General features: G+C 40.9%; 1 protein-coding gene and 1 long non-coding RNA gene across 2 annotated transcripts in view; one reads left to right on the forward strand and one right to left on the reverse strand.

The window, feature by feature from the left end:
- The window catches only part of PTPN21 (protein tyrosine phosphatase non-receptor type 21), an 87,394-nt gene that overhangs the window by 36,784 nt on the left and 25,978 nt on the right, over positions 1-24,632 (forward strand). The window contains exons 5-11 of the mRNA XM_063645500.1: positions 8,239-8,336; positions 10,879-10,946; positions 11,771-11,841; positions 15,194-15,281; positions 15,689-15,777; positions 19,247-19,334; positions 20,044-20,123. Of these exons, the coding sequence (XP_063501570.1) occupies positions 8,239-8,336; positions 10,879-10,946; positions 11,771-11,841; positions 15,194-15,281; positions 15,689-15,777; positions 19,247-19,334; positions 20,044-20,123 (582 nt within the window). The remainder of the gene's footprint in view (positions 1-8,238; positions 8,337-10,878; positions 10,947-11,770; positions 11,842-15,193; positions 15,282-15,688; positions 15,778-19,246; positions 19,335-20,043; positions 20,124-24,632) is intronic.
- LOC129487573 (uncharacterized) overlaps positions 709-24,632 on the reverse strand; it is a 61,691-nt gene continuing 37,767 nt past the window's right edge. The window contains exons 2-3 of the long non-coding RNA XR_008659373.2: positions 2,280-2,355; positions 709-1,270 (exon numbers count right to left, since the gene is read on the reverse strand). This is a non-coding gene — a long non-coding RNA (uncharacterized lncRNA). The remainder of the gene's footprint in view (positions 1,271-2,279; positions 2,356-24,632) is intronic.

Genomic DNA, 24,632 nt, shown 5'->3' on the forward strand with positions numbered 1-24,632 from the left:
CCTCCTCCATGAAGCGTCTATGACCCCAGGATAGAATGAGTTTTGGCTTATGACCTAGAATTTGATTCTACTTGTGTTAAGATGGTAATTGTCATACTCTGTTATTAGGATTGTGCATGTATCTTTTTCCTAGGTTTTAAGCCCATGTTTTCTTTAGCTTTACTTAATGATATCTTACACAGTGCCTTGCAGATAGTAAGAACCTGGTACTGTCCCATGTTTGTGGAGTGCTGTTTGAGTCTGCCAGTTAATGATTAGGAGAGAATGGAAAGTCAAAGCAGTAGGGATCCAGTGGTAGGATAAACACAAACTGACTGTAAAAGTCTGAGATAGAAATATTGAAGAGAAAAGTGGAAGCCAGAAGGAAAAAGCCTGAACTGATCACTTTAACTCATTTAAACATTTACTGAAGATATGCTCTAAGAATTGTGTTGAATAGAGCGGGAGGTGAATATGCTTTAATCCCACCCTGGAGGAGCTGCTCACAGTCTGGTGGAATTGGCAGTTCATATAAATAGACAGTATCCTATGATAATAAATGCTTTAATTAAAGCTGTGGATTCCTAGGGGTGGGGCAAGGGAACTTGAACAGGAAAGGTAGAGAGACTGACTTTTAAATTGACTTTAGAAATGTTCTAGAGGGAATAGTTTTTGCAAAGCAGGGGGAATAATCAAAATGATTACATGTCTTCAGGAAGTTTTAGGTATTACCTAGAAAGGAGGTTTTAAAAATAGGCATTAGCAATAAAGTCATGGTACAATGAGGAAGAGATTTTCAAATTTAGTGGAATCATTAAATTTACATTTTACAAAGATCACCCATCATAGAAGGTAGATCAGAGATGGCAAGACTATAGGCAAGACACCAGTTTAGGAATACCTGTGCCATAATCTAGGCATAGGTTTACAATATAGAACTGAACAGAAAGGCATTAGCTGGATTGAGAGAGAATGGGCCTATTAGAGTCAATCAATAGGATTGCTCATTGATCAGGTATAGGAGCACCTGATAGAGAAGTTGTATCAGTAAGGATTAAGTATAGCTATATATAACAAAAACCCTAAATATCATTGGCTTCTGTGAGAGAAGTTCAGAAGTCAGCCTTGCAGAGCTTGTCTGACAGCTCCACAGAGTCTTCAAGGATGCTCGCTCTTTCTCTTAGTGCTCCAGCATCCTCAGCGCATCCTTCCCATGCACTAGGTTATCTCTTGGTCCAAGATATCCAGAGTTCTGACTATCACCATAGTCAGAAAGCAGATGAGTGGTTTCCTAGGAATGGGGTAGAAATTGGAGAGAAAGATTATGAGGGGTGCAAGGAAACTTTTGCAGTTGGTCAGTATGGACCTCATCTTGTAGTGATGGTTTCATGGATATATGCATGTGTCCAAATTGTACACTTGAAATTTGAACAGCTTATTTGTATGCCAATCATACCTCAAAAATGGTGTTCTAAAAAAACCCACTCAAAGATATTGGAAGAAAACAAAGGGGGAGGGCCAGGTGTGGTGGCTCACACCTGTAATCCCAGCACTTTGGGAGGCCGAGGGGGCCAGATCACCTGAGGTCAGGAGTTCGAGATCAGCCTGATCAACATGGAGAAACCCCGTCTCTACTAAAAATACAAAATTAGCCAGGTGTGGTGGCGCATGCCTGTAATCCCAACTACTCAGGAGGCTGAGGCAGGAGAATTGCTTGAACTCGGAAGGCGGAGGTTGCAGTGAGCCGAGATGGCACTGCTGCACTCCAGCCTGGGCAACAAGAGTGAAACTCTGTCTCAAAAAAAAAAAAAAAAGAAAGAAAGAAAACAAAGGGGGAGAACAACAATCTGAATAATACACCTTCAGAAAGTACAGACTTAACAGAAAAATATGACCACAAAGCAGCAGAAATCTGTCACCTGATACTATAAGATGAACTTAAAAAATTAAGAAAATAACAGATGATATGAAAGAACCATTTAAATCTGAATTAGAAAAGCTTGGGAATAATTTGTCTTTGTAACAGGTGAATATGAAAATAGCTGCAAAAACTATTAGAAATTTTGAAATGATGAAACTATAAAAGTGTAGAAGACAAGATAAAAAATAGATGTAATAGGATTCCCTAAAGGAAAAAGCCAAAACATTCTTCTAACAGTATGATCTAAGGCAAAACATTGGCAAAGAACAAATTCCAAAAACTATATAACAAATTCTGTATTCTAGCTATAACACATTCTAAAAACTTCCTTGAAAGGAAAATGACTTGAAGCTCTCTATTGAAAAGGCACACTGTGTACCTGGTATGGTCAGTCCAGAGCAATCAGTGCCAACACATTCTGCAAAGTCACCGGAAATTGGGCATCCAGACTAAAACTGTTATAAAATTAAGAAAATAAGATTGGTATCAAACTTCTGGAAAAACACTTCATGCCAACAGACAAAAAAGTAACATTTAACATCCTCAGGGAAAGGAAATAGGAGGCAATGATTATATATCTAGCAAAAACAACCTGCAAATATATCTTAGCATGGGCTGCCATAACAAAATATTATAGACTGGGTAGCTGATGTATTTTCTCAGTTTGGAGATCTAAGCATGGTTGAGGTCTCATGAGGGTTCCCCTCCTGGCTTGCAGAACTTCTGGCCGAGTCCTCACATGGCAGAGCGAGCAAACACTTTGGTGCGTGGAGTTTTTACTTGCAAAAGAGGAAATTTTGTTCAATTGTCGATAGTCATGCCTCAGATAAACCTCAGTGGCTGTGATACTGCCACTGCACAAAGCTTGGAAATTTTGACCATCATAAAGAATACAACTGGGCTGGGTACGGTGGCTCATGCCTGTAATCCTAGCACTTTGGGAGGCCGAGGCGAGTGGATCACTTGAGGTCAGGAGTTTGAGACCAGCCTAGCCAACATGGTGAAACCCTGTCTCTACTAAAAATACAAAAATTAGCCGAATGTGGTGGTGCACGCCTGTAATCCCAGCTACTCAGGAGGCTGAGGCAGGAGAATCGCTTGAACCCGGGAGGCGGAGGTTGCAATGAGTTGAGATCATGCCACCGCACTCCAGCCTGGGCGATGGTGAGAGCCCATCTCAAACAAAACAAAACAAAAAAAAGAACACAACTACATGGATTAAAACATATCAAATATATCTTAAAATTCACGAATTCATAATACTTAAAAAAAAACAAACCTCGTTTGTCACCTTTGAAACTTACTAGAGTACAATTCATTACTCTGAATGGCAGTAAATTTATCCTATCTTTTCTTTATAGACTATATAAAGAGGTAACAATCATCAGTATTGGCTAAAACCTTTGGGTAAAGGGAACAGGCTGGCATCATCTGAACTCAGTGGGCAATGTCAGCATCACTGTAAGTGGGACAACCAAATACCATTTCTTCTGATGTGATGCATCAGGAAGTACCAGACACCACCAATGAAAATGACTAAAATGAACTTGTATCGAAGCAAGCTTCTAGTCTGCAGTGTTCAATAAGGTAGTTGTTAGCTACATGTGGCTATTTAAAGTTAATTAAAATTAATACAATTAAAAATTTTCTTGCACTACCTACAGTTCAGGTACTGAATAGCCACATGTGGCTAATGGCTACTATATTGGGCAGCGCAGATATAGATAATTTCTATCACTGCAGAATGTTCTATTAGACAGTGCTGCTCTAAATCTAATGATTAGTTTTCAGGAAAGATGTGAGAACATGTAAACTTGCCAAATGACCCCATGAGACTACAATCAGAAAAGTCCAGAAGGCAGGAAATTCTACATGACAAATGGCTCCATTTCTGTTAATAACATGAAAATAAAAGGTAATAAAAACTTTCTTTTTTATAGCAAGAGAGATTTAGAAACATCCATTAAATGTAATCTGTAGACCTTGTTTGGATTCTAATTTAAGAAAATTGTAAAAATGCATTTTTGAGGCAATCATGAAAATTGCATATGAATCAGGTATTGGGTAGTATGAAGATGTTCATTTTGTTGGATGTGATAAAAATGTAGTTACATTTTTAAAAAATAAAGCTTACTTTTTAGGGACACGTACTGAAGTACCACGATGTCTGGGATTTGCTGTAAAACACTGGCGGTGGAGGGGGCAAAGGACAGGATGGATGGAGAAAACGTGGTAGGCATAAGGTTGATGGGTGAGGCACCATGATAAGGAGATAGGGTGACTATACTTAATGTCTATATATGTATTTTAGAATTTCCAAAGTAAAACTTTAAAAATGCTGATGCCTACACATTGCCTTCTATTACTAGTGTAAGAAAAACAGATGAAGAAAAAAGACAGCCTCTTCATCCATTATTTGGAATTTCTGTTGTGCAAAATGGGGTCACCTAATTTATTATATAATTATTGTCATATATTGTATGAAATATTTTATATTGGAATGTTGATCAGTAACTTGATACAGATTTAGATAAAATATGTAATCAGCGTATTTTGACTTTCGGGCAAGTTTATGGAATACTTGCTTTTGAATTAAAACGTGCAATTTCTTTTATTCCTTGGCTGACAGTTTTGAATTCAGGTCTGCATGTTACATTTTATTACTGCTTTGTTTTTTTCCTGTTATTTCATTCTTGTTGCTCGGTTGCCAGGCTGGAGTGCAGTGCTGCGATCTTGGCTCACTGCAATGTCTGACTCCCGGGTTCAAGCAATTCTCCTGCCTCAGCCTCCAAAGTAGCTGGGGTTACAGGTGCCCACCACCATGCCCGGCTAATTTTTGTATTTTTAGTAGAGATGGAGTTTCACCATATTGGCTAGGATGGTCTCGACCTCCTGACCTTGTGATCCACCTGCCTTGGCCTCCCAAAGTGCTGGGATTACAGGCATGAGCCACGGTACCCGGCCTGCAAAAATATTGAAATAACATATTTATAAGCCATCTTCAGCCCCATCAATATATAGAAATTTTAGCAAAAAGTGTTTAGCAGAAAGTGATAATGTCATTGAAGTGAAATTTCTTGGCCATCTGCTCCTACAGTAAATACTTCTTTAAGAAAAACATATTTATGCCTGGGTGTGGTGGCTCATGCCTGTAATCCCACACTTCGGATGGCCGAGGTGGGAGGATTGCTTGAGCTCAGGAGTTTGAGACCAGCCCAGGCAACATAGAGAGACCCTGTTTCTACAAAAATTGGAAAATAATTTAGCCAGGTGTGGTGGTGTACACCTGTGGTCCCAACTACTCAGGAGGCTGAGGCTCGAGGATCACTTGAGTCCAGGAGGTTGAGGCTGTAGTGAGCCATGATTACGCCATTGCACTCCAGCCTGGACTATAGAGCAAGACCCTGTCTCAAAAAAAAAAAAAAAACTGTCTGTCTGTGTATCCATCCATCCATCCATCCATCCATCCATCCATCCATCCATTCATCCATCCCTAGTGGCTTCCATTAAAGGATTTGAGGGATAATACAATAACATATAATAACAACCACTTATGTTTTTTACTGTATATTAGACACTGTCCCAAGTACTTTATTAATTTAATTCTCATAACAAATCCTATGATGTAGGTGCTATTATCTCTATTTTGTAGATGAGGAAACCAAGACACAGAAGGGTTGAACACCTTGCCCAAGGTCACACTGCTAGTATGTACTGGAACTGGGACTCAAGCAGGCTGGCTCCTGAGTCCTTGCTCTCAACCATTGTGTTTTGTGGACTGTCATGTAAAATACTAAATGAATAAAAATACTAGAAATATCTATAACTGTAGATTTGTCGTGGTTAAGAACAAGACCTTTGGGTCATTCAGACTTGGGGATTCAAACTCCAGCTCAGTCTGGCTTTGTGCATTTGAGCATGTTGCTTAATCTCTGAGCTCCAGCTCTTCATCACTTAAAGGTAACTATTATTAAATAGTGGAGAAAGCAATTAAGAGGGATAATAATGAGTGTGGCTATGCCTGGATTTTAGCTGTGAGCTTAATGGCAGCCAAAGCAAAAGAAGAAATATGAGTTCCATCATTCATTATGTAACACAAAGAAGCATACCTGTTTGCAAGCATGACACATTTTCCTGGTATATCATTTAAACAGAAACTTTCAGGTGTGATTTTTATATAAGACATTGAACCAGAAATGAATAAGTTAGAGCAAATACGGAAGAATCAATTCTCATAACAGTATGAGGCAAAAATATTTTTGTGGAAGGCTACATTAATTGGGTCCAAGTATGTTGCTTTTTCATGTTTTTTTGTTTTTTGTTTTGAGACAGAGTCTCTCTGTGATGCCCAGGCTGGAGTGCAATGGCACCATCTCAGCTCACTGCAACCTCTGCTTCCTGGGTTCAAGCGATTCTCCTGCCTCAGCCTCCCAAGTAGGTGGGACTACAGGCATGTGCCACCATGCCTGGCTAATTTTTGTATTTTTGTAGAGATGGGGTTTCACCATGTTGGCCAGCCTGGTCTCCAACTCCTGACCTCAAGTGATCCACCCGCCTTGGCCTCCCAAAGTGCTGGGATTACAGGCATGAGCCACCACACCCAGCCCTTTCTAGTGTTTTTGATTCAAGGAAAAGGCCTAGAATATTTAGAATGGAATCTGTGAATAGCATGTTCAATAGATGGACTTCCCTAAACACGCTCTCCCTCAGATAAGCTTCTGAAAGTAGCTGCCGTATAGAAAATCTCAAGTTTTTCTCTTTGGTGGATCCCAGAACTGCCAGCATCCCATTAGCTATGGAGGGAAATCCATGGGTTTGGCTGTTAGCAGGTGGAAGGAGAAAAGCTGGATCCAAATTCTTCTTACTTGAATGGATGGTGTTTTGGTCAGGTTCTTCGGTAATAAAGAACAGAGGTTTACATGTCTGTGGCTGAAATAAGATGATAAAGACTTATATGAAATGATTAAAGAGGTGGGCTGTCAGAAGAATTCAAACATGAACTGTAACTGGGCTGCACTTCACAGGCACCAAATATGGAGGACAGTTTGGATTCCAGATGGCTCCATAGACTGCACTGGCAGAGTGTCTGTGATTTCCATTTAGTACGGTATCCCCAGCATCTAGAATAATGCTTAACATATAATAGACCCCAGTAATTACCTGTTGAGCAAATAAATAAAAGGAAGTAGTAAATCTTCACTCTAGAGCTTTATCAAAATGGAGAAGTGAGTGGCTTCAAGTACATGATTGATAACAGCTGCTGTTTGCCAGCTATGCTCTTAGTCCTTCACGTATATTATTATTTGAGTATGTTCAGTCCTGTGAAGGGGTGATGGCACCCTCATTTTACTGGCGGTAGAATTTAAATTCACCAGATTATGACTTGCCCAAGTTCGTGCAGAATACTAATTTGGAGAGTTCAGGTCTACTTGACTCTAAACCTTGTTCTGGTAACTGATGCCCTATATATTGAAAGTACAAACAGGGTGGTAAACAGAAGTAAACCCACATTACCAGATATTAAGAAAGCATCTTAACAGCTGTTTTGAGGGATTTCATCAGAAACATTTTAGTATCAGCCTGGTCTGAAATATCAGAAACCATTTTTCTCTGGCTTTACTTTCCAGTGCTAGGGAACTTCTACCAAACAAGGTAAGCGAACTCTTCTAAGTTACTAGTCAGAGTTTTTAAAGTAAAGATTAGCCACTGGCTTTCCATTTCTCCAACTAAAAAGAAATTGTAGGGACTGTTTTACAGGGCATGAAGCAGATGACTAATTGTCTTATAGGATCGTTTTAATTTTGAAATAACTATAATCTGGGATAAGTAACTCATTAGATTGATTAAAGTATATGTGTAAGTGTCATGTGGTTGAGGACTTTCTCATCCTTGTTTGAAACCATCTAGGGGCTCTTTGTGGTGGTTCATGTCCGTAGTCCCAACATTTTGAATCCAAGCACTAGGATTACTTGAGCCCAGGAGTTCGAGAACAGCCTGGGCAACATGGTGAAACTCCCATCTCTATAAAAAATAGAAAAATTTGTCAGGCATAGTGGTGTGCACCAGTAGTCCCAGCTACTCAGGAGGCTGAGGTGGGAGGATCACCTAAGCTTAGGGAGGTCGAGGCTACAGTGAGCAGTGATCATGCCACTGCACTCGACCCTGGGCAACAAAGAGAGACCCTATCTAAAAAAAGCAAAACAAAACAAAACAAAACCGTGTGAGATTAAGGTTTTATTTCACTGGTTTGTGCTTCTCTACCAAATTATGGTTAAATGCATTGTGTCTCAGTGAGATAATATTGACATTGACCTTATAAAACTGACTTTTTTTTATAGGTATCAGTATTATCTGCAACTGAAGAAAGATATCTTGGAAGGAAGTATTCCTTGTACCTTAGAACAAGCAATTCAGCTAGCAGGCTTAGCTGTTCAAGGTAAATAAGATCAATTCATAATGAAATGGTTCTATCAGATTAAAATGTGTTGCAACAAAATAGCAAGGGATTTTTAAGTTAACTGACTGTCTATATACATCTTTAGTAGTGTTTATATATTAGTGAAATACTCTGTTATCTAAGGGGCTTCCTTTTGGGAAAAAATGAACTTGGAATACCTCCATGAAATATGAGACTTCTGGAAGTTAATCATGTTATAGGTCAACAGAGCAAACAGCACAATAAATAGAAGTATGTATATATGTGTGTATACACACACATATGTACAATCACATGCCAAATGACATTTCATTCAACAAAAGACCTCATATAGGACAGTGGTCCCATAAAATTATAACACTGTATTTTTAGTGTACCTTTTCTGTGTTTAGATACACAAACACCATTGTGTTACAGTTGCCTACAGTATTCAGTACAGTAACATGCTATATAGGCTTCTATGAGCAATAGGTTATACAATATAGCCTAGGTGTGGAGTAGGCTACACAGTATAGCCTAGGTGTGGAGTAGGCTACACAACCTAGGTTTGTGTAAGTATACTCTGATGTTTGCACAGTGACAAAATCTCCTAATGATGCCTTTCTCAACACATTCCCATCCTTAAGTGACACATGACTATATACATATACATTTATCAATACTATGCTATATATTCATCTAGTTCAAAGACTTTATCTGCTAATAGGTCATATTTTAAGAAGAAAGATATACCAGTGAGTTTGATGAGGTTATATTCACTTACAGTTTAAGTACACTTCATTTGTTTGGTTTCTTTTTATTTATTTCAATAGGTTTTTGGGGAACAGGTGGTGTTTGCTTACATGAATAAGTTCTTCTTATTTATTTAGTTACTTTTTTTTTTGAGATGGAGTCTCGCTGTGTGGACCAGGCTGGAGTGCAGTGGCACAATCTCGGCTCACTGCAACCTCCGCCTCCTGGGTTCAAGCAATTCTCCTGCCTCAGCCTCCTGAGTACCTGGGATTACAGATACCTGCCACCCCACAGACCCAACTAATTTTTGTATTTTTAATAAAGATGGGGTTTCACCATGTTGGCCAGCCTGGTCTCAAACTCCTGACCTCAAGTGATCCACCTGCCTCAGCCTTCCAAAATGCTGGGATTACAGATATGAGCCACCGTGGCTGGCCATGGTTACATGAATAAGTTCTTTAGTGGTGATTTCTGAGATTTGGGTGTACCCATCACCTGAGCAGTGTACCCTGTACCCCATGTATAGTCTTTTATCCCTCACCCCACTCCCACTTGTTTGGTTTCTTAAATGGTTGTCCTGAGTTATGCAGTAATATCATCAGTCGTAATAGATAAAGATGGCTGGGTGCAGTGTCTCACGCCTCTAATCCCAGCACTTTGGGAGGCCAGTGTGGGAGGATTGCTTGAGTCCAGGAGTTCGAGACCAGCCTGGGCAACATAGCAAGACCTCATCTTTAAAATGTACATATATAAATAAAGATTCTGCATTTCACCAGCATTTTTGAATTGTTTTTTTCATTTTTACATGTCTGATATACATGTATTTATATGTATGTGTGTATTTTCTTTTTTTTTGGAGAGAGTCTTACTCTGTTGCCCAGGCTCGAGTGCAGTGATGTGATCGTGGCACACTGCAGCCACAACCTACTGTGCTCAAGTGATCCTCCCACCTGAGCCTCCCAAGTAGCTGTGACTACAGGTGTTCACTACCATGCCTGGCTAATTTTTAAAATTTTTTGTAGAGATAGGGTCTTGCTATGTTGCTAGGCTAGTCTCAGACTCTTTGGCTCAAGCTATCCTCTCTCCTTGGCTTACTGAAGTGCTGGGATTATAGATGTGAGCCACTGTGCCTGCCGGGAAGATTTCTGACGAGGCATTATTTCAAACAATAACTGGCATTTAGCCTTGGGAGTGAAATTTAATCAGAATAATTATTAATAAAACTCCTTCAGCTATAAGCAGGCATGGAGACATGTATCATTTTTAAACAAATGCCTGATGCACATGGAGCCACATTCCTTTTCAAGGTACTTTAGATTTTCTTAAGTATCATTTTTGGCTTTAAGAATTACTTTTTCATAAGCATTTTGCTGAATTGTCAATTTTTTTTAAAAAATTAAAAATTTCAAAACAAGTATATCTTGCTGTAATATATTCAAGTGGTCTAAGTCCATTCCCCAGAGGTCATCAGTACTGTTGACGATTTGGTTTCTCCTTGACATTTTCCTGTACATAAGCAAGCATATATGATTACAGGGTAGGTTTTGTTTGCATTTTAACTATAAAATGAGATCATATTACATACAGCTTGCAACTTGTTTTTTTATTTAACTCATAGGCATTTTTCCAAGCCAAGACTCATATCTACCTAATTAACATTTTTAAAAAGATACTTTTTATAGCTATAACAAATTTGACTTCTGAAATATTAGCATACCATCTAGATATACTGCATATTGAATTTTGTTGTGCATAATTTGCAATGCAATTTAAATATAATTAACATGTGAATATTTGTCATTCTATATAGCGGATTTTGGTGACTTTGATCAGTATGAATCCCAGGACTTTCTTCAGAAATTTGCCTTGTTTCCTGTGGTAAGACTTCTTTTGACACTGGGCCTTTTAAAAGAAACAGTTTATTCCTATACCCTTAATAATCCCTGAAATGAAATCCATATGATAGACTTACTGTCAGGAATAGGATTATAAAAAAAAATTCCCTCTTATAAACGTCTCAAGTGTGACTGCTTTCCCTGTCAGTCATCTTGGTCCTTGTGAACCCACAGAAACCGAAGGGTCTGTAGCCACTGCACTGTGCCTGGAAACATTTGTTTTCTATTTGAATGTGAGTTTAAAAAGAAGGATTCATTTTCAGCTTCTCAGGAAGCATATACAGGTTTTGCTTTTAACTGAAGGTTTGAAACCTTACAAAATTATATTGAGGAATGAATGTCGCTTCTCATCAGCAATTTAAAAAGTAGATGACAAAGACACTGCCTTCTACTTTTATAAAGTCATTACTGATGGAAGGGACATGGAAACTGCATTGCAACAACTAAGGAAGGTGTGGTATGCTCTTCTGAGCGTCTACACAGCCAGCCAGAGAACGCACAAGATGTTTTTATCTTGCTGGGCTCAGGACTGGCTGACTACTGTCACCAACTTGAAATAACTCAGCTGAAACTTTCCCTGGGATGAATTGAGAAGGTGGGAGAGTTTTTTTTTTTTTTTTTGGCTCTTGTGAGAAGCTACTTAATTCCTTAGAAAGATGATTACCTATGTAAGCAAAGCTCCCATATAGTAACCATAGTCATAATTTTGCCTGATAGTGACGAGAGTCATTAACAGTCAATGGCCATGATTCCTTCTAAGAAATTGGGGTGAATTGTCACATACTTACCACTATGTGTTTTCTTCAGGGATGGTTACAAGATGAAAAAGTATTGGAAGAAGCAACCCGAAAAGTGGCCTTACTACATCAGAAATACAGGTAACTCTAAGAAATAAGACATGGAAATAGCATAGAACCAATGTCTGCTTGAATTTGAAATATTCAATTAAATATTTAATTTACAGGATTAGTATTTATTTGCCCAACTAAATTTGTAACATTACTGCCACTGCTATTACAAGTATCCAGCATTTATATAGCACTCACTATGTGCCATGTGCTGTTCTAAGTAAGCACTTACCCATATTACTCATTTATTATCCATGTTTTACCAGTGAGGACACTGAGGAAGTTGAAAGCAGCCAGTCATTGAAGGGTGCCCATTTTTTACTGCATATAGTAAAGGTTTGTTTGATAACCTCATCCTGTATAGGTTAATGTAAAATTAGGATGATTTGTTTTCTTTTATGATACAGCTTAGCAAGTACAGGGTTACTTCCCTCTCTATACCTATGGAAGCTGTGTCTGTCACCTGGGGAGCTATGCTAAGAACTATGGTGCTTATTACTCTGAACTATGCTTCTGCATACCTTTGTATACTTGTACATATTGACGTTCTTTCATGATGAATCTCTGTGTTGCCTGTAAGAAAAAATACTCTTCTAGATAATGCTAGGTCTTATTCTAAACCAACTACCACACAGTTCCACATACAGATGCTCCTTGACTTATGATGGGGTTAAGTCCTGATAAACCCATAGTAAGTTGAAAATACTCTAAGTCGAGATATATTTAATACACCAGTCCTGCTGAACATCATAGCTTAGCCTAGCCTACCCTACCTGTTCTCAGAACACTTACATTAGCACACGGTTGGGCAAAATCATCTAACACAAAGCCTGTAATATATTTTATAATGTTGAATACTGTACTGAAAGTGAAAAACAGAATAGTTGTGTGGGTCCTCGAAGTCCAGTTCCTACTGAATTTGTATCACCTGTACCATTGTAAAGTTGAAAGTCATTCAGTTGAACCATCATAAGTTGAGGACTGTCTGTACTCTATCATTAAATTCTTATAACTACTCATTAAGATAAACATTATTATCTCCATCTTACCAGATGGGGAAACCAAGCTCAAAAAGATTTAGTTATCTCTGGCCGGGAGCAGTGGCTCATGCCTGTAATCCCAGTACTTTGGGAGGCCGGGGTGGGCGGATCACGAGGTCAGGAGATCGAGACCATCCTGGCAAACATGGTGAAACCCTGTCTCCACTAAAATACAAAAAATTAGCCAGGTGTGACATGCACTGGTAGTCCCAGCTACTCAGAAGGCTGAGGCAGGGGATTCGCTTGAACCTGGGAGGCGGAGGTTGCAGTGAGCTGAGATCGTGCCACTGCACTCCAGCCTGGCGACAGAGCAAAAAAAAAAAAAAAAAAAGATTTCGTTACCTCTACATGTGGTAGAGGTGGGAATTGAAAGCAGATCAGTTTCATTAGAACCTGTTGCTTATCCCCTTCCAAATGAAATAAACTTTTGCCTCTAGTCTGTCTCCACTCAAATCCACACAGTGACTCACAAAAGATTAATCTCCCTAGAATATCACTTTCCTCTTACCTCTCTCCTTCTCCTTCCATGTGCTCATGGGTATTTTCATGCTTTCTACTAGCCCAAGTTCATTACCCTGGGATAAAAGACCTCCCACAAGTTGGTTAAATCCTGCCTTCCCAGCTTTACCTTCTGCTGGACAGCAGAACCACATGAACCATTTCTTTTCTAGCTCAATTGGTCCCTCAGGCACACATTGCTCTGCCTTTTGTCACTTCCATTTATTCATTTGTGCATTTCCTTAAAAGATAACTTAGTGTTCTTATTCTGCATTAGGCAGAGTAAGAGTGCTGGATGCCATGGCACAAAGATAAATAGAATAATTTCCTGTCTTCTAAGAGTGCATTCCCAGCCCTGCAATATGAGGGCTGGCAGGACAACCCACTATAGTAATTATAATACATATAAGAAGATAATGAGTGCAGTTAGAGGGGTATGGGCGGAATGTGTTGGGACTGCACGGAGCTGGGGCACTGGGGAATCCCAGAAGGTGACCCGGAGGAAATGATGCATAGACAGAGTCTTGAAGGATATTAGGGATTGGCCAGGTCCACAAGTGAGTCACAGGCGCACCAAGAAGAGGGATTCTCATGTGCAAAAGCCCAGAGGGGCTAGGGAACATATTCTATCTGAAGAGATGCACAGTTCGGGATGGCTGCAGTGTGGGTGCCTTGAGGACAGGGGGGAGCACTGGAAGATGAGGCTGGAGATGCAAGTCTGCATGCACTTGGGCACTCCTCCTTTACCCACACTGCCTTCCTACCCATCTTAGTAGTGCTGCACTCACCTGAGCGAAAAGGGGTTTTCATGTAGCCTCCTCATACCCTTATTCCCTGCGTTTGACATTTAGCACATAATTCTCAGTAATGCCTGATATTTTGTTGTTTTTATTTTTGTTTTTTTGTTGCCCAGACCGGCGTGCAGTGGAGTGATCATAGCTCACTGTATCTTTGAACTCCTGGGCTCAAGCAGTCTTCCCACCTCAGCCTTCCAAGCAGCTGGGACTATAGATGTGCACCACCATGCCTGGCTAATTTAAAACTTTTTTTTTTTTTTTTGTAGTGACAAAGTCTCACTATGTTGCCCAGGCTGGTCTCAAACTGCTGGCCTCAGGTAGTCCTTTCTCCTTGGCTTCCCAAGGTGCTACGGTTACAGGCATGAGTCACCATGCCCAGCCCTGATATTTGGGATAATAAGCGATTACTTGGTGGTTTAAGAAAAGTTCAAGATTTCACCTGAAGATTTTTTAGGGAGTTGTTTTATCCCCCACCTTCCCACTCATCTGCCTTAAGTATAGAGAGCAGGATCTCATGTGATACCCTCAGCATTCAGTCCAGTGCTTTGCACATACTGGTTTTCAGTAAATATCAATAGATTGATATAACCAATTATAGATGCTTAGAAACTTTTTTTTTTTTTTTTTTTTTTTTTTTTGAGACGGAGTCTCACTCTGTCGCCCAGTCTGGAGTGCAGTGGCGCAATCTCGGCTCACTGCAAGCTCCGCCTCCCGGGTTCACGCCATTCTCCTGCCTCAGCCTCCCTAGTAGCTGGGACTACAGGCGCCCACCACCACGCCCGGCTAATTTTTTTTTGTGTTTTTAGTAGAGACGGGGTTTCACTGTGTTAGCCAGGATGGTCTCGATCTCCTGACCTCGTGATCCACCCGCCTCGGCCTCCCAAAGTGCTGGGATTACAGACGTGAGCCACCGCGCCCGGCGATGCTTAGAAACTTGAAATGTTTATAATGTCTTATGATAAATTGACATATAGGTTTTAAGAAAAGCTTTATTTTAAATCATTTTAAGCTTGCTTTGTGAACAATCCTGCTTCTTTTGGGTTGCAGAGGGCTCACAGCCCCTGATGCGGAAATGCTATACATGCAGGAGGTAGAGAGAATGGATGGCTATGGAGAAGAGAGCTACCCTGCTAAGGTAAGTGTGGCTCGGCGGCTGGGGCTGTTTAAAGTTAGGCTCACAAATTTGAGAAAATCATGGGGAAATCCAAGGATGTCCTTATGTGCAAAGGCTGAGGACATGCAAAACTCTGGAAACTTAAAAGCTGAGGTCCTGGTGACCAAAGATTTGTGGTAAAACACATTCCCATTTTGTGGTTCATACTTTGAAATGGTCTTGAAATAGAGTTCTGAAGGAGGGCCAAACTTTTTCAGTTTTTATACATACCTATAAGATCATAGATCTCATTCAGACTTTTGTCTTCCTGAATAGTTTACTCTGTAGGTCTTCTGAACTTTCTACATCTGGGAAACCAGTCCAGGGAACTCTAGCAGCAGTTCCTCTGCATCTGTTTCCTGGGTGTTTCTTCTGCTTTCTCCTTTTAGGATAGCCAAGGAAGTGACATATCCATTGGAGCGTGTCTTGAAGGTATCTTTGTGAAACACAAGAATGGAAGGCATCCTGTGGTATTTAGGTATTTTTCTTACCTCTTTTTTTATGTTTTCTATGGCTCCTGTTGGTGATACATTTTTTAGTACTTACAGCAGTTAAATTGTTCACAAGTCTATACCAAGGTCTCATTAAAAAATGGAAATAATTCCCTTCCTAGGAAAAAAATACCATCTGAATGCAACAATCCTTTTCAATAAGCCACTTTCTTCAAAACTGAATGTCCAGAATATAATGCCTATAATGACGGCCTATTATAAAATGCTTAAAAATGTGTGACCCTTTTTGTGCCATATGGAGGCCGTTCTTTGTTTTGATATGAATGTTTAATTTGATCTCTGGTTTCCACGGCTATTTATTGGTTAATTTCTTTATTGTGAGGCAAGATATCACTCTTTTGCCCAGGCTAGAGTGCAATGGTACAGTCACCACTCACTGCAGCCTTGACCTCCCAGGCTGAAGTGATCCTCCCATCCCAGCTTCCTGAGTAGCTAGGACTACAGGCTAATGCCACCACGCCTGGCTAATTTTTGTATTTTTTGTAGAGACAGTTTCACCATGTTGCCCAGGCTAGTCTCAAACTCTTGGGCTCAAGTTATCTGCCTGCCTCCCAGAGTGCTGGGATTCCAGGTGTGAGCCCGCTGTGCCCAGCCTGTAGGGCTATTTCCTATGAAAAATATAGAGCTTTGTTTTGACTCTAGTTTTGTACCAAAATTCCTGAAATACCAGTATCTAAGCAAATTTCAATTATTTTTTATAATGTTGGTTTTTTTGCTGATATAAAAAAAGATACTATTCATTTGTGGAAATCTTGGAATGTGAAGAAAGTTGGAAAGGTTATATAGTGATGTGCTGATAGTAACTGCCTCTGAACAATGAAACTACAGGTGATTTTAATTTCCTTTATAGTATTTTGTGTTCTAATCTGTATCTTAAAGATAGTAAGTTGGACCATATTGTACAATCCCTGCCTTTAATTCCTTAAAATCTGTAATCTGGAAAATCCAAAGTTCATGTCCAACCAAAAGCTTATATTGTTTTTATAAGGCAGGAAAACATATTCTATCACTTTTGTTTTTTGGTTCCTTTGTCTACCATTTGTTGAGTGCTTATCATGAGTCAGATAAACTATGCTGAGCATTTTTTGTGAATTTTTTTAGTGCAATCTTCATAACACTCTCAGCAGTAGGTATTACCACCACTTTGCACATGTGATAATTGAGGCTTAGAAAAGTTGTGATTTGTCCATGGTCACCCAGTTATTAACTGGCATAACTAGGACTAGAACGTGGATCCTCCACTTTATGCGTGGGCTCTTAATCGCTGTATTAAACAGCTTTTATTCTCTCCACTCCCTACTCACTGCCCACCCCACAACACACACACTACTCAAGCTTTCTAAACCACTCCTACCATTTCTTCTTGAGAACTAGTTTTGCCTTTGAAGAGCTTTTTCTCTACACTGACATCTCCTCCCTCACTTCCTTTGCTTTATTGCCTCTTGAACCATGAATTCTCCATGGTGATTATGACCTCAGAGAGTATGCATCACTTGGGGAGCAGAACCCCATTCCTAGAATGCACTGCCCTGGGCTGGGTAGCTCCCCTTTGGCAGTTGATCTCTCGTCCCCAAGCCACTTACATTAACCCTTCCCAACATGCTGAGTTGGGGGTCAGGGAGAGGAGAGGAAAATGGATCCATGGCTTCACCTGAAGAGCAGGGCTCTGATGGTGCCCAAAGTGTCACATGGAAACTTGAGGCATCTGCCTGGCTTCCTTTATCACTGGATAGGAATTTTCACAGTTGCCTTAATGTGATGCTAATAATCTTTAGATTTAACAAACACCGAATCACTACTAAGTTGATTTTATTTTAATACATTTAAAATAAATTAATGGAGAAGGATAAAATTTTTTCTTCCATAATTTTTTCTTTTTATAAAATTCTATGATTGTGTAATAAAATCAAATATTAACATATAAAAGCTAATATGATAAAATTAGAAAGTATAAGATTTTGAATCCTAGTGATCACTTCCAGAATAGTTGACTCTTTGAGTTCCTGGCATTTCAAATTTATCTTCACCCTGAAGCTTTTCAGAGCACACTTCCCCCACTTTTTTGCCTTATTTTAATACCTGCAGCACTTAAAAGTTCTTGTTTGCTTCTGTGTTCTTTGTTCCACCTTTCCCCTCCAACTGTGCTCATTTGAGGGAAGCACTGTACCTCACTGATCTTAGTGTCCCTAGGACCTACTGCAATTTCTGGCATTGTTATAATAGGTGTCTTTTATTTTGTTGAATGAATAAGTGGGGCATTGGCAATCAGCTAAGACAGGAATCTTCCATCAAGCAAATCTGACACATGAGAATGATGCATTTTACATCTTTTAAATTCTCTTTTCCCTCATTTATTATACACGAGTTTACTTTTTCAACTAGCTGCTGTCACTTCAATTAGAACATTCACGCTAGCTGATTAAAACCACTGTTTTTTTTTTTTTTTTTCTGTTTTGTTTTTTTTGAGACAGAGTCTCGTTCTGTTGCCCAGGCTGGCATGCAGTGGTGCAATCTTGGTTCACTGCAACCTCTGCCTCCTGGGTTCAGATGATTCTTCTGCCTCAGCCTCCCAAGTAGCTGGTATTACAGGTGCCTGCCACCTCGCCTGGCCTAGTTTTTGTAATTTTTTTTTTTTTAGACAGAATTTCATTTTTGTTTCCCACGCTGGAGTGCAATGATGCTGTCTCAGCTCACTGCAACCTCCGCCTCCTGGGTTCAAGCAATTCTCCTGTCTCAGCCTCCCAAGTAGCTGGGATTGCAGGTGCCCACCACCATGCCCAGCTAATTTTTTTGTATTCTTAGTAGAGACAGGGTTTCACCATGTTGGCCAGGAGTCTGAAACTCCTGACCTCAGGTGATCCACCTGCCTCAGCCTCCCAAAGTGCTGGGATTACAGGCGTGAGCCACTATGCCCGGCCTAGTTTTTGTTTTTGATTTTTTTTTTTTTTTTTTTTTTTGAGATGGAGTCTCGCTCTGTCGCCCAGGTTGGAGTGCAGTGGTGCGATCTCGGCTCACTGCAAGCCCTGCCTCCCAGGTTCACACCATTCTCCCGCCTCAGCCTCCCGAGTAGCTGGGCCTACAGGTGCCTGCTACCTGCCTGGCGAATTTTTTTTTTTTTTGTATTTTTAGTAGAGACGGGGTTTCACTGTGTTAGCCAGGATAGTCTCGATCTCTTGACCTCATGATCTGTCCACCTTGGCCTCCCAAAGTGCTGAGATTACAGGCATGAGCCACCACGCCCGGCCTAGTTTTTATATTTTTAAGAGAGACAGGGTTTCACCATGTTGGCCAGGCTGGTCTCGTGTTTTTCGTTTTTCTCAAAAATGTTACCAAATACTAACTTACACATCAGGCTTAGGGAAAACTTGTGTATTCTATCTCCTTGTTTCCCCCATGGGCACTCACGTTGCCAATTCTCTATTTGCTGTTCTTTAGGTGGCATGACATTGCCAACATGTCCCACAACAAGTCCTTTTTTACATTAGAGCTGGCAAATAAAGAGGAGACCATCCAATTTCAAACTGTGAGTAAACATTAGGGGTCTGCATGGAATGTTATTCCTAAAAGTTAACAAGTTCTACTTCTGCGTGCCTATATGTGTTTGGAGGCAGGCAGCATTAAAATTATAGTATTTCCTAATTGTATAAAACATGCAGTTTTATCATATAGTATTTTGCAAAATGGCAGTTGGCAAAAAATGGCTGCTCAGTAAATGCAGAATGAATGAGTCTTTGGATAACTACTGTCTGATCATGATAATCTTTAAATTAAACTTTAGGGATTAAGTGGGGGAGAAAGTAAGCACTGATATCTTAAATTTCATTGATAAATGAATAGCTCTGAAGAAATGTTGTTTAACAGTTACTTGCTTTTGCTGTCTTGACAAAGGCAATATTGAGTTACTGAGTAATATTTTTGTTTAAAAATGTCTTTGAGTATATTTGGCAAGAATGAAAGTTGGTATTTTGATAGTTTTTAGATTCCTGTGTCATTTTGAAACTGTTTAATATGAGAATCACACTGTTAGAACAGATTGTTTTGTCTTCATAAATTAAATCCTACTTGTGGTATTCATACCATGGGCACAGTGTTGGAAAATGAAAGGCTTATAGTGTTCTGAAAGTGACTTTGTCATATGATGTCACACATTATGTCTTTAGACAAACTCTGCATTAAACGTATCAAGTTGTATGTGTGCTTTCATATTGCTTTATTCCTATTTTGTTTGCTAGGAAGACATGGAAACAGCAAAATACATTTGGAGACTTTGTGTTGCACGACACAAGTTTTACAGACTAAACCAGTGTAACCTGTAAGTATGTCCTGCTCATGGAAATTATCAAAAATAATGAATTTAGAAATTGTAATCTTGAGTATACTGTATCTTCCAGAAAGACATTTTATCAGTTGACATCTTTTTTTGATCCTATAGCTGTTTTCCTCATTTTAGCTTTGGACCAACTTCTAATAACTACATTGTATGCCTCTAAGATTTATTTCAACTAGTTACGAGAACCATTCTAATTCTTGAAAGGTAAAAAGGGAATAATATCCTTTATTTGTTTCAATCAATCCTCTGGTCAGCATTTTGAGTCATTAAAGATTATTCAGCTTTTCCAGCCATCTGAAGAATTTTTCCCCCTCCTTCCTGGTGTGCATTTTTCTTAGCCCACATGGGTTCCTCACTGTCTGCCAGATCAGTAAAGCACACGGTGATATTGCACATGTGAAATATTGTCCTTCATCTATATTCCCCTCCAGCCTCTGCACCATATCTCTGCTTTCCTTAATAGCAGGTTTCCTCAAGAGAGTTGTGTATGCTTGTTTGTTTCCTTCCTTCCATCCTGTTTTCCCTAAGCCTCCACATTACTGACGCTGCTTGTTGTGGTCAGGTGACTTTCGTGCAGTGATCATTTTACGAGTTCTCTCACTTGACCGCTCCGCAGTACTGATCCTCCGACAGCTCCTTCCATCCTTCTGGAATCCTGCTCTTCTTCAGCTGCCAGGACACCACCCCCTGCTCGGCTTCCTCTTTCTAGGCTGTTTCTTCTCAGTCACCTTTGCTGGTTTGGTCCTGAGGCCTTTTCTCCAAATCCGTTCCTCTAGGGGGCTTCTCCTGGCCTGTCCTCGCCCTGAGCTCCCGGTTGAAGTGATTCTCCTGCCTCAGCCTCCCGAGTAGCTGGGATTACAGGCATGCGCCACCACACCCCACTAATTTTGTATTTTTAGTAGAGACAGGGTTTCTCCATGTTGTCAGGCTGGTCTTGAACTTCCGACCTCAGGTGATCTGCCTGCCTTGGCATCCCAAAGTGCTGGGATTACAGGCGTAAGCCACCATGCCCGAACCTCCTTGAGCTCTTGACTCCTGCATCCCACCACAAGCATTTAGTTTGCTTAGTCCTCAAAACCACTCTGAAAGTTGTGGTGAATATATACTACTGCCTGTATATTCTGAAGATAGAGCTGGCAGAACTTGCTGATGAATTGGATGTGGTATCAAACCTGACCATGTTTACCACTCGTGCTAACAGCTTAGTGCTAGCTGCCACTGCTTCTCATCAGAATATTGAGGTAGCCTTCTGACTTTCCTGTTTCTGTGCCTTCGCTGCCTGTAGCTTATTTTCCATATGTCAGCCAGAATGATCTTAGTTTAACCTGAATCAGATCCTGACACTCTTTTTTTTTTTTTTTTTTTTTTTTTTTTTTGGAGACAGAGTCTTGCTCTGTCGCCCAGGCTGGAATCCAGTGGCACGATCTTGGCTCACTGCAACCTCCACCTCCTGGGTTCAAGTGATTCTCCTGCCTCAGCCTCTTGAGTAGCTGGGACTACAGGCACATACCACCACGCCCGGCTAATTTTTTGTATTTTTAGTAGAGATGGGGTTTCACCATGTTGGCCAGGATGGTCTCGATCTCCTGACCTCCTGATCCACCCACCTAGGCCTCCCAAAGTACTGGGATTACAGGCGTGAGCCACCGCACCCTGCCCAGATCCTTTCACTCTTCTTAACCCTCCTTTGGCATTCCACTTCTTTTTTTAAGTAATTTTTTTAGTTTGTTTTTGAGACAGCTCTGTCACCCAGGCTGAGTACAGTGGCATGATCATGGCTCACAGCAGCCTCTCAACCTCCCTGGGCTCAGGTGATCCTCCCACCTCAGCCTCCTGAGTAGCTGGTACTACAGGTGTGTACCTGGTTAATTTTTTGATGTTTTTTATAGAGGCGGGATCTCCTTATGTTACCCAGACCGGTCTCAAACTTCTGGACTTGAGGGATCCTCCCGCCCCGGCCTCCCAAAGTGCTGGACAGGTGTGAGCCACGATGCCTGGTCCCATTTTACTTCTGATAAAAGTACGAGGCCATACACAGTGTGGTCCTTGCCTGGTTCCAACCTTATGTCTTTTATCCTCCTCCCTGCTTGCTCTGTTGCAGCCACAGTGGTATCCTGGCTAGGCTGCAGATGTGCCTCACCCTAGGGGACGCTGTCCTTGCTCTTTTCCCAGGTCTCCACGTGCCTTGCTCCCTCATTGCAGCCTGCTGTCTGGTCAGATATGACCCTCTTCAGAGGCTGTCCCTGATTGTCCTATGGTACGCCCCTTCCACTACGATTTGTCTCTACCCTTTAACTTTGTTTTGTTCTTTATAGCACTTAGCACCACGTGAATTTCTATATTTGTTTGTTTGCTTGTTTGCTTGTATCCCCTGCCAGCAGGTAAGCTCTAGAGCAGTGCTTGAGGACAGACACTCTTCCCTGCCTTCAGTGCTATATTCCCCGTGCCAAGCAAGGGCCTGGCTCACTGTCGGCCTTAATGAATTTGTTCAACTAATCTATAGATACAAGTGTTAAGAGCTCTGATTTGAGATGTCTTGGTGCTGTAAGATCCCTTAGGAAAACGGTACCTCACCCAGAACTGCCAAGATAGGAAAGGCTACCCAGCCAAGTGACATCTAAGCTGAGACCTGAAATGTTTCACTCAATTCCCACAACCTTTCTTTAAGCTGTCCTCTTGTCCCTGGTCCATTTCTGGAGGTGCCTCCTGGAGCTGCCTCCCCCTTGGCCCCCCATGCCCTATGTCATCTGTATGCAGTCAGTCTTCTGGATAGATAAGCAAAATATGTAGCACTGCTCTTGAAGTTACATGTCAGGAACAAATCTGAGCATGTGCCTCTCACCCACCCCGTCCCGGGTACAGGATTAAGGGCAGAATCCTGAGGTCCTTCTCTGGAGTTAGCTGCCCCAGCCCAGTTGGCCTTGCAGTCTGACTCCAGGAAGGCGTCTTTCCTTATCATGTGAATGCCCCCAGCCCAGGCCTTTGCTAAAATGTCCTTCCTTCCCTTCTCTGACAGACTCTTAGTCATTCTTCAAGATTGAGCTTAAAATACAGCCCCCGTAGACACCACCAAGCATCAGTTTGCTTAGACCTCGATATCACTCTGAAAGTTGTTTTTTCTACCTCTTTTATAACAATGACCCGAATAATTCATAACAATAATTTAGTAAATGCTTGCTCTGTGTCAAGCATTATACTGAGAGCTTTTATTTTCTTTAATCCTTACAGTAACCCTGTTGGGCACAATTATTACTATCCCATTACTGATGAAGGTATGGAGACTTAGAGAAGTGAAATGTCTTGCCCTGCCACACAGCTAGTAAGTGGAGCAGCAAGACTCGAGCCTGTGCTCTTAGCCGCTGTGCTAGCCTGTTAGAGTAGTTCCTGCCTGCTCTTTTCATATGGATTTGATCTGTCTCTCTTGTTTGATGAAGCTCCATGAGGGTAGGGTCTCCTCTTCCTCATCTTCGTGTCCCCTGTGTGGCAAGGTGCCCGGTGCGTAAGGGCTTAGTGAACGATGGGAGCTGGAGTGTGGCAGTGATGGGAGTCACAGGGGAGAAGAGCACTTTTGCTCCTTTGTCTTTTCCTTTTATTACAGATTGTAAATGAGGCATGGGGTGGAGGCAAAGTCTAACAAGAGCATTTTGTCCCTTAGCACCAGGAAGGAGGGAGAAAGGCTGTGGAAGTGCCTTCTGTCTTGCAGGGTGTGAGAGAAACTCTGGGCAGGAGCAGCAGTGTAAAGATAACATGCAGGGATGCCCACCCGGCCGGGGAGCTGCCCAGTGGTTTGCATGTATGGCCCAGTCCCTATCTCTTCTTTGCCTTCCCCTGCACCATGTTTGCATCCGAGTCCCCACAACTGGTCTGGTGATGGGATTTTCGTAAGCACTGACAGGGAGGAGGAACCTTCTTTCTTTGTAAATATGGGAAGCGGTTTCCGCTAGGGGCCTGGGTGTATTTGCATATGAAAGTGTTCCCCCTGGTGGTGATATTCAGTAGTGCTACTTGCCTTTGGGGTTCCCTAGGGCTGGCCTGGTTATCCAGCCGTATGTGGCATGATTTCTATGCAGAAGTAAGTTCTAAGATTCAAGCAGTAGATAATGCAGTCTGTTGGACCACAGCATTTTCATTTTAAAGACTTTAATAAGTTAAGTGTTCATAATATTGAGCCATTATTACCTCAGTTCTTCTCTGGAAAATAGTGGAGAATCTACATTTTGAATAAACCATAAAACATAATCCCTTTCCATGAGGCATCCATATTGGTGGGTGGTTAGTGCCTGTTTTTTTTTTTTTTTTTTTTTTTTTGCAAATTAACAACTTGTAATAAGTAAAAGAGGGAAGAGGGAAAAGCAACAAATGATTGATTATGGTAAATAATGGAGTCTTAGAAATTCAGCTCTAGTTTTTGGAATATTGCTATTTATTGGCAAGTGTGAACAAAACTACATTAATGTCATCAGTTGCATATATTATACCTAAATAAGGAAC

This window comes from Symphalangus syndactylus, chromosome 8, assembly GCF_028878055.3.
Source record: "Symphalangus syndactylus isolate Jambi chromosome 8, NHGRI_mSymSyn1-v2.1_pri, whole genome shotgun sequence".
NCBI classification, from domain to species: Eukaryota; Metazoa; Chordata; class Mammalia; order Primates; family Hylobatidae; genus Symphalangus; species Symphalangus syndactylus.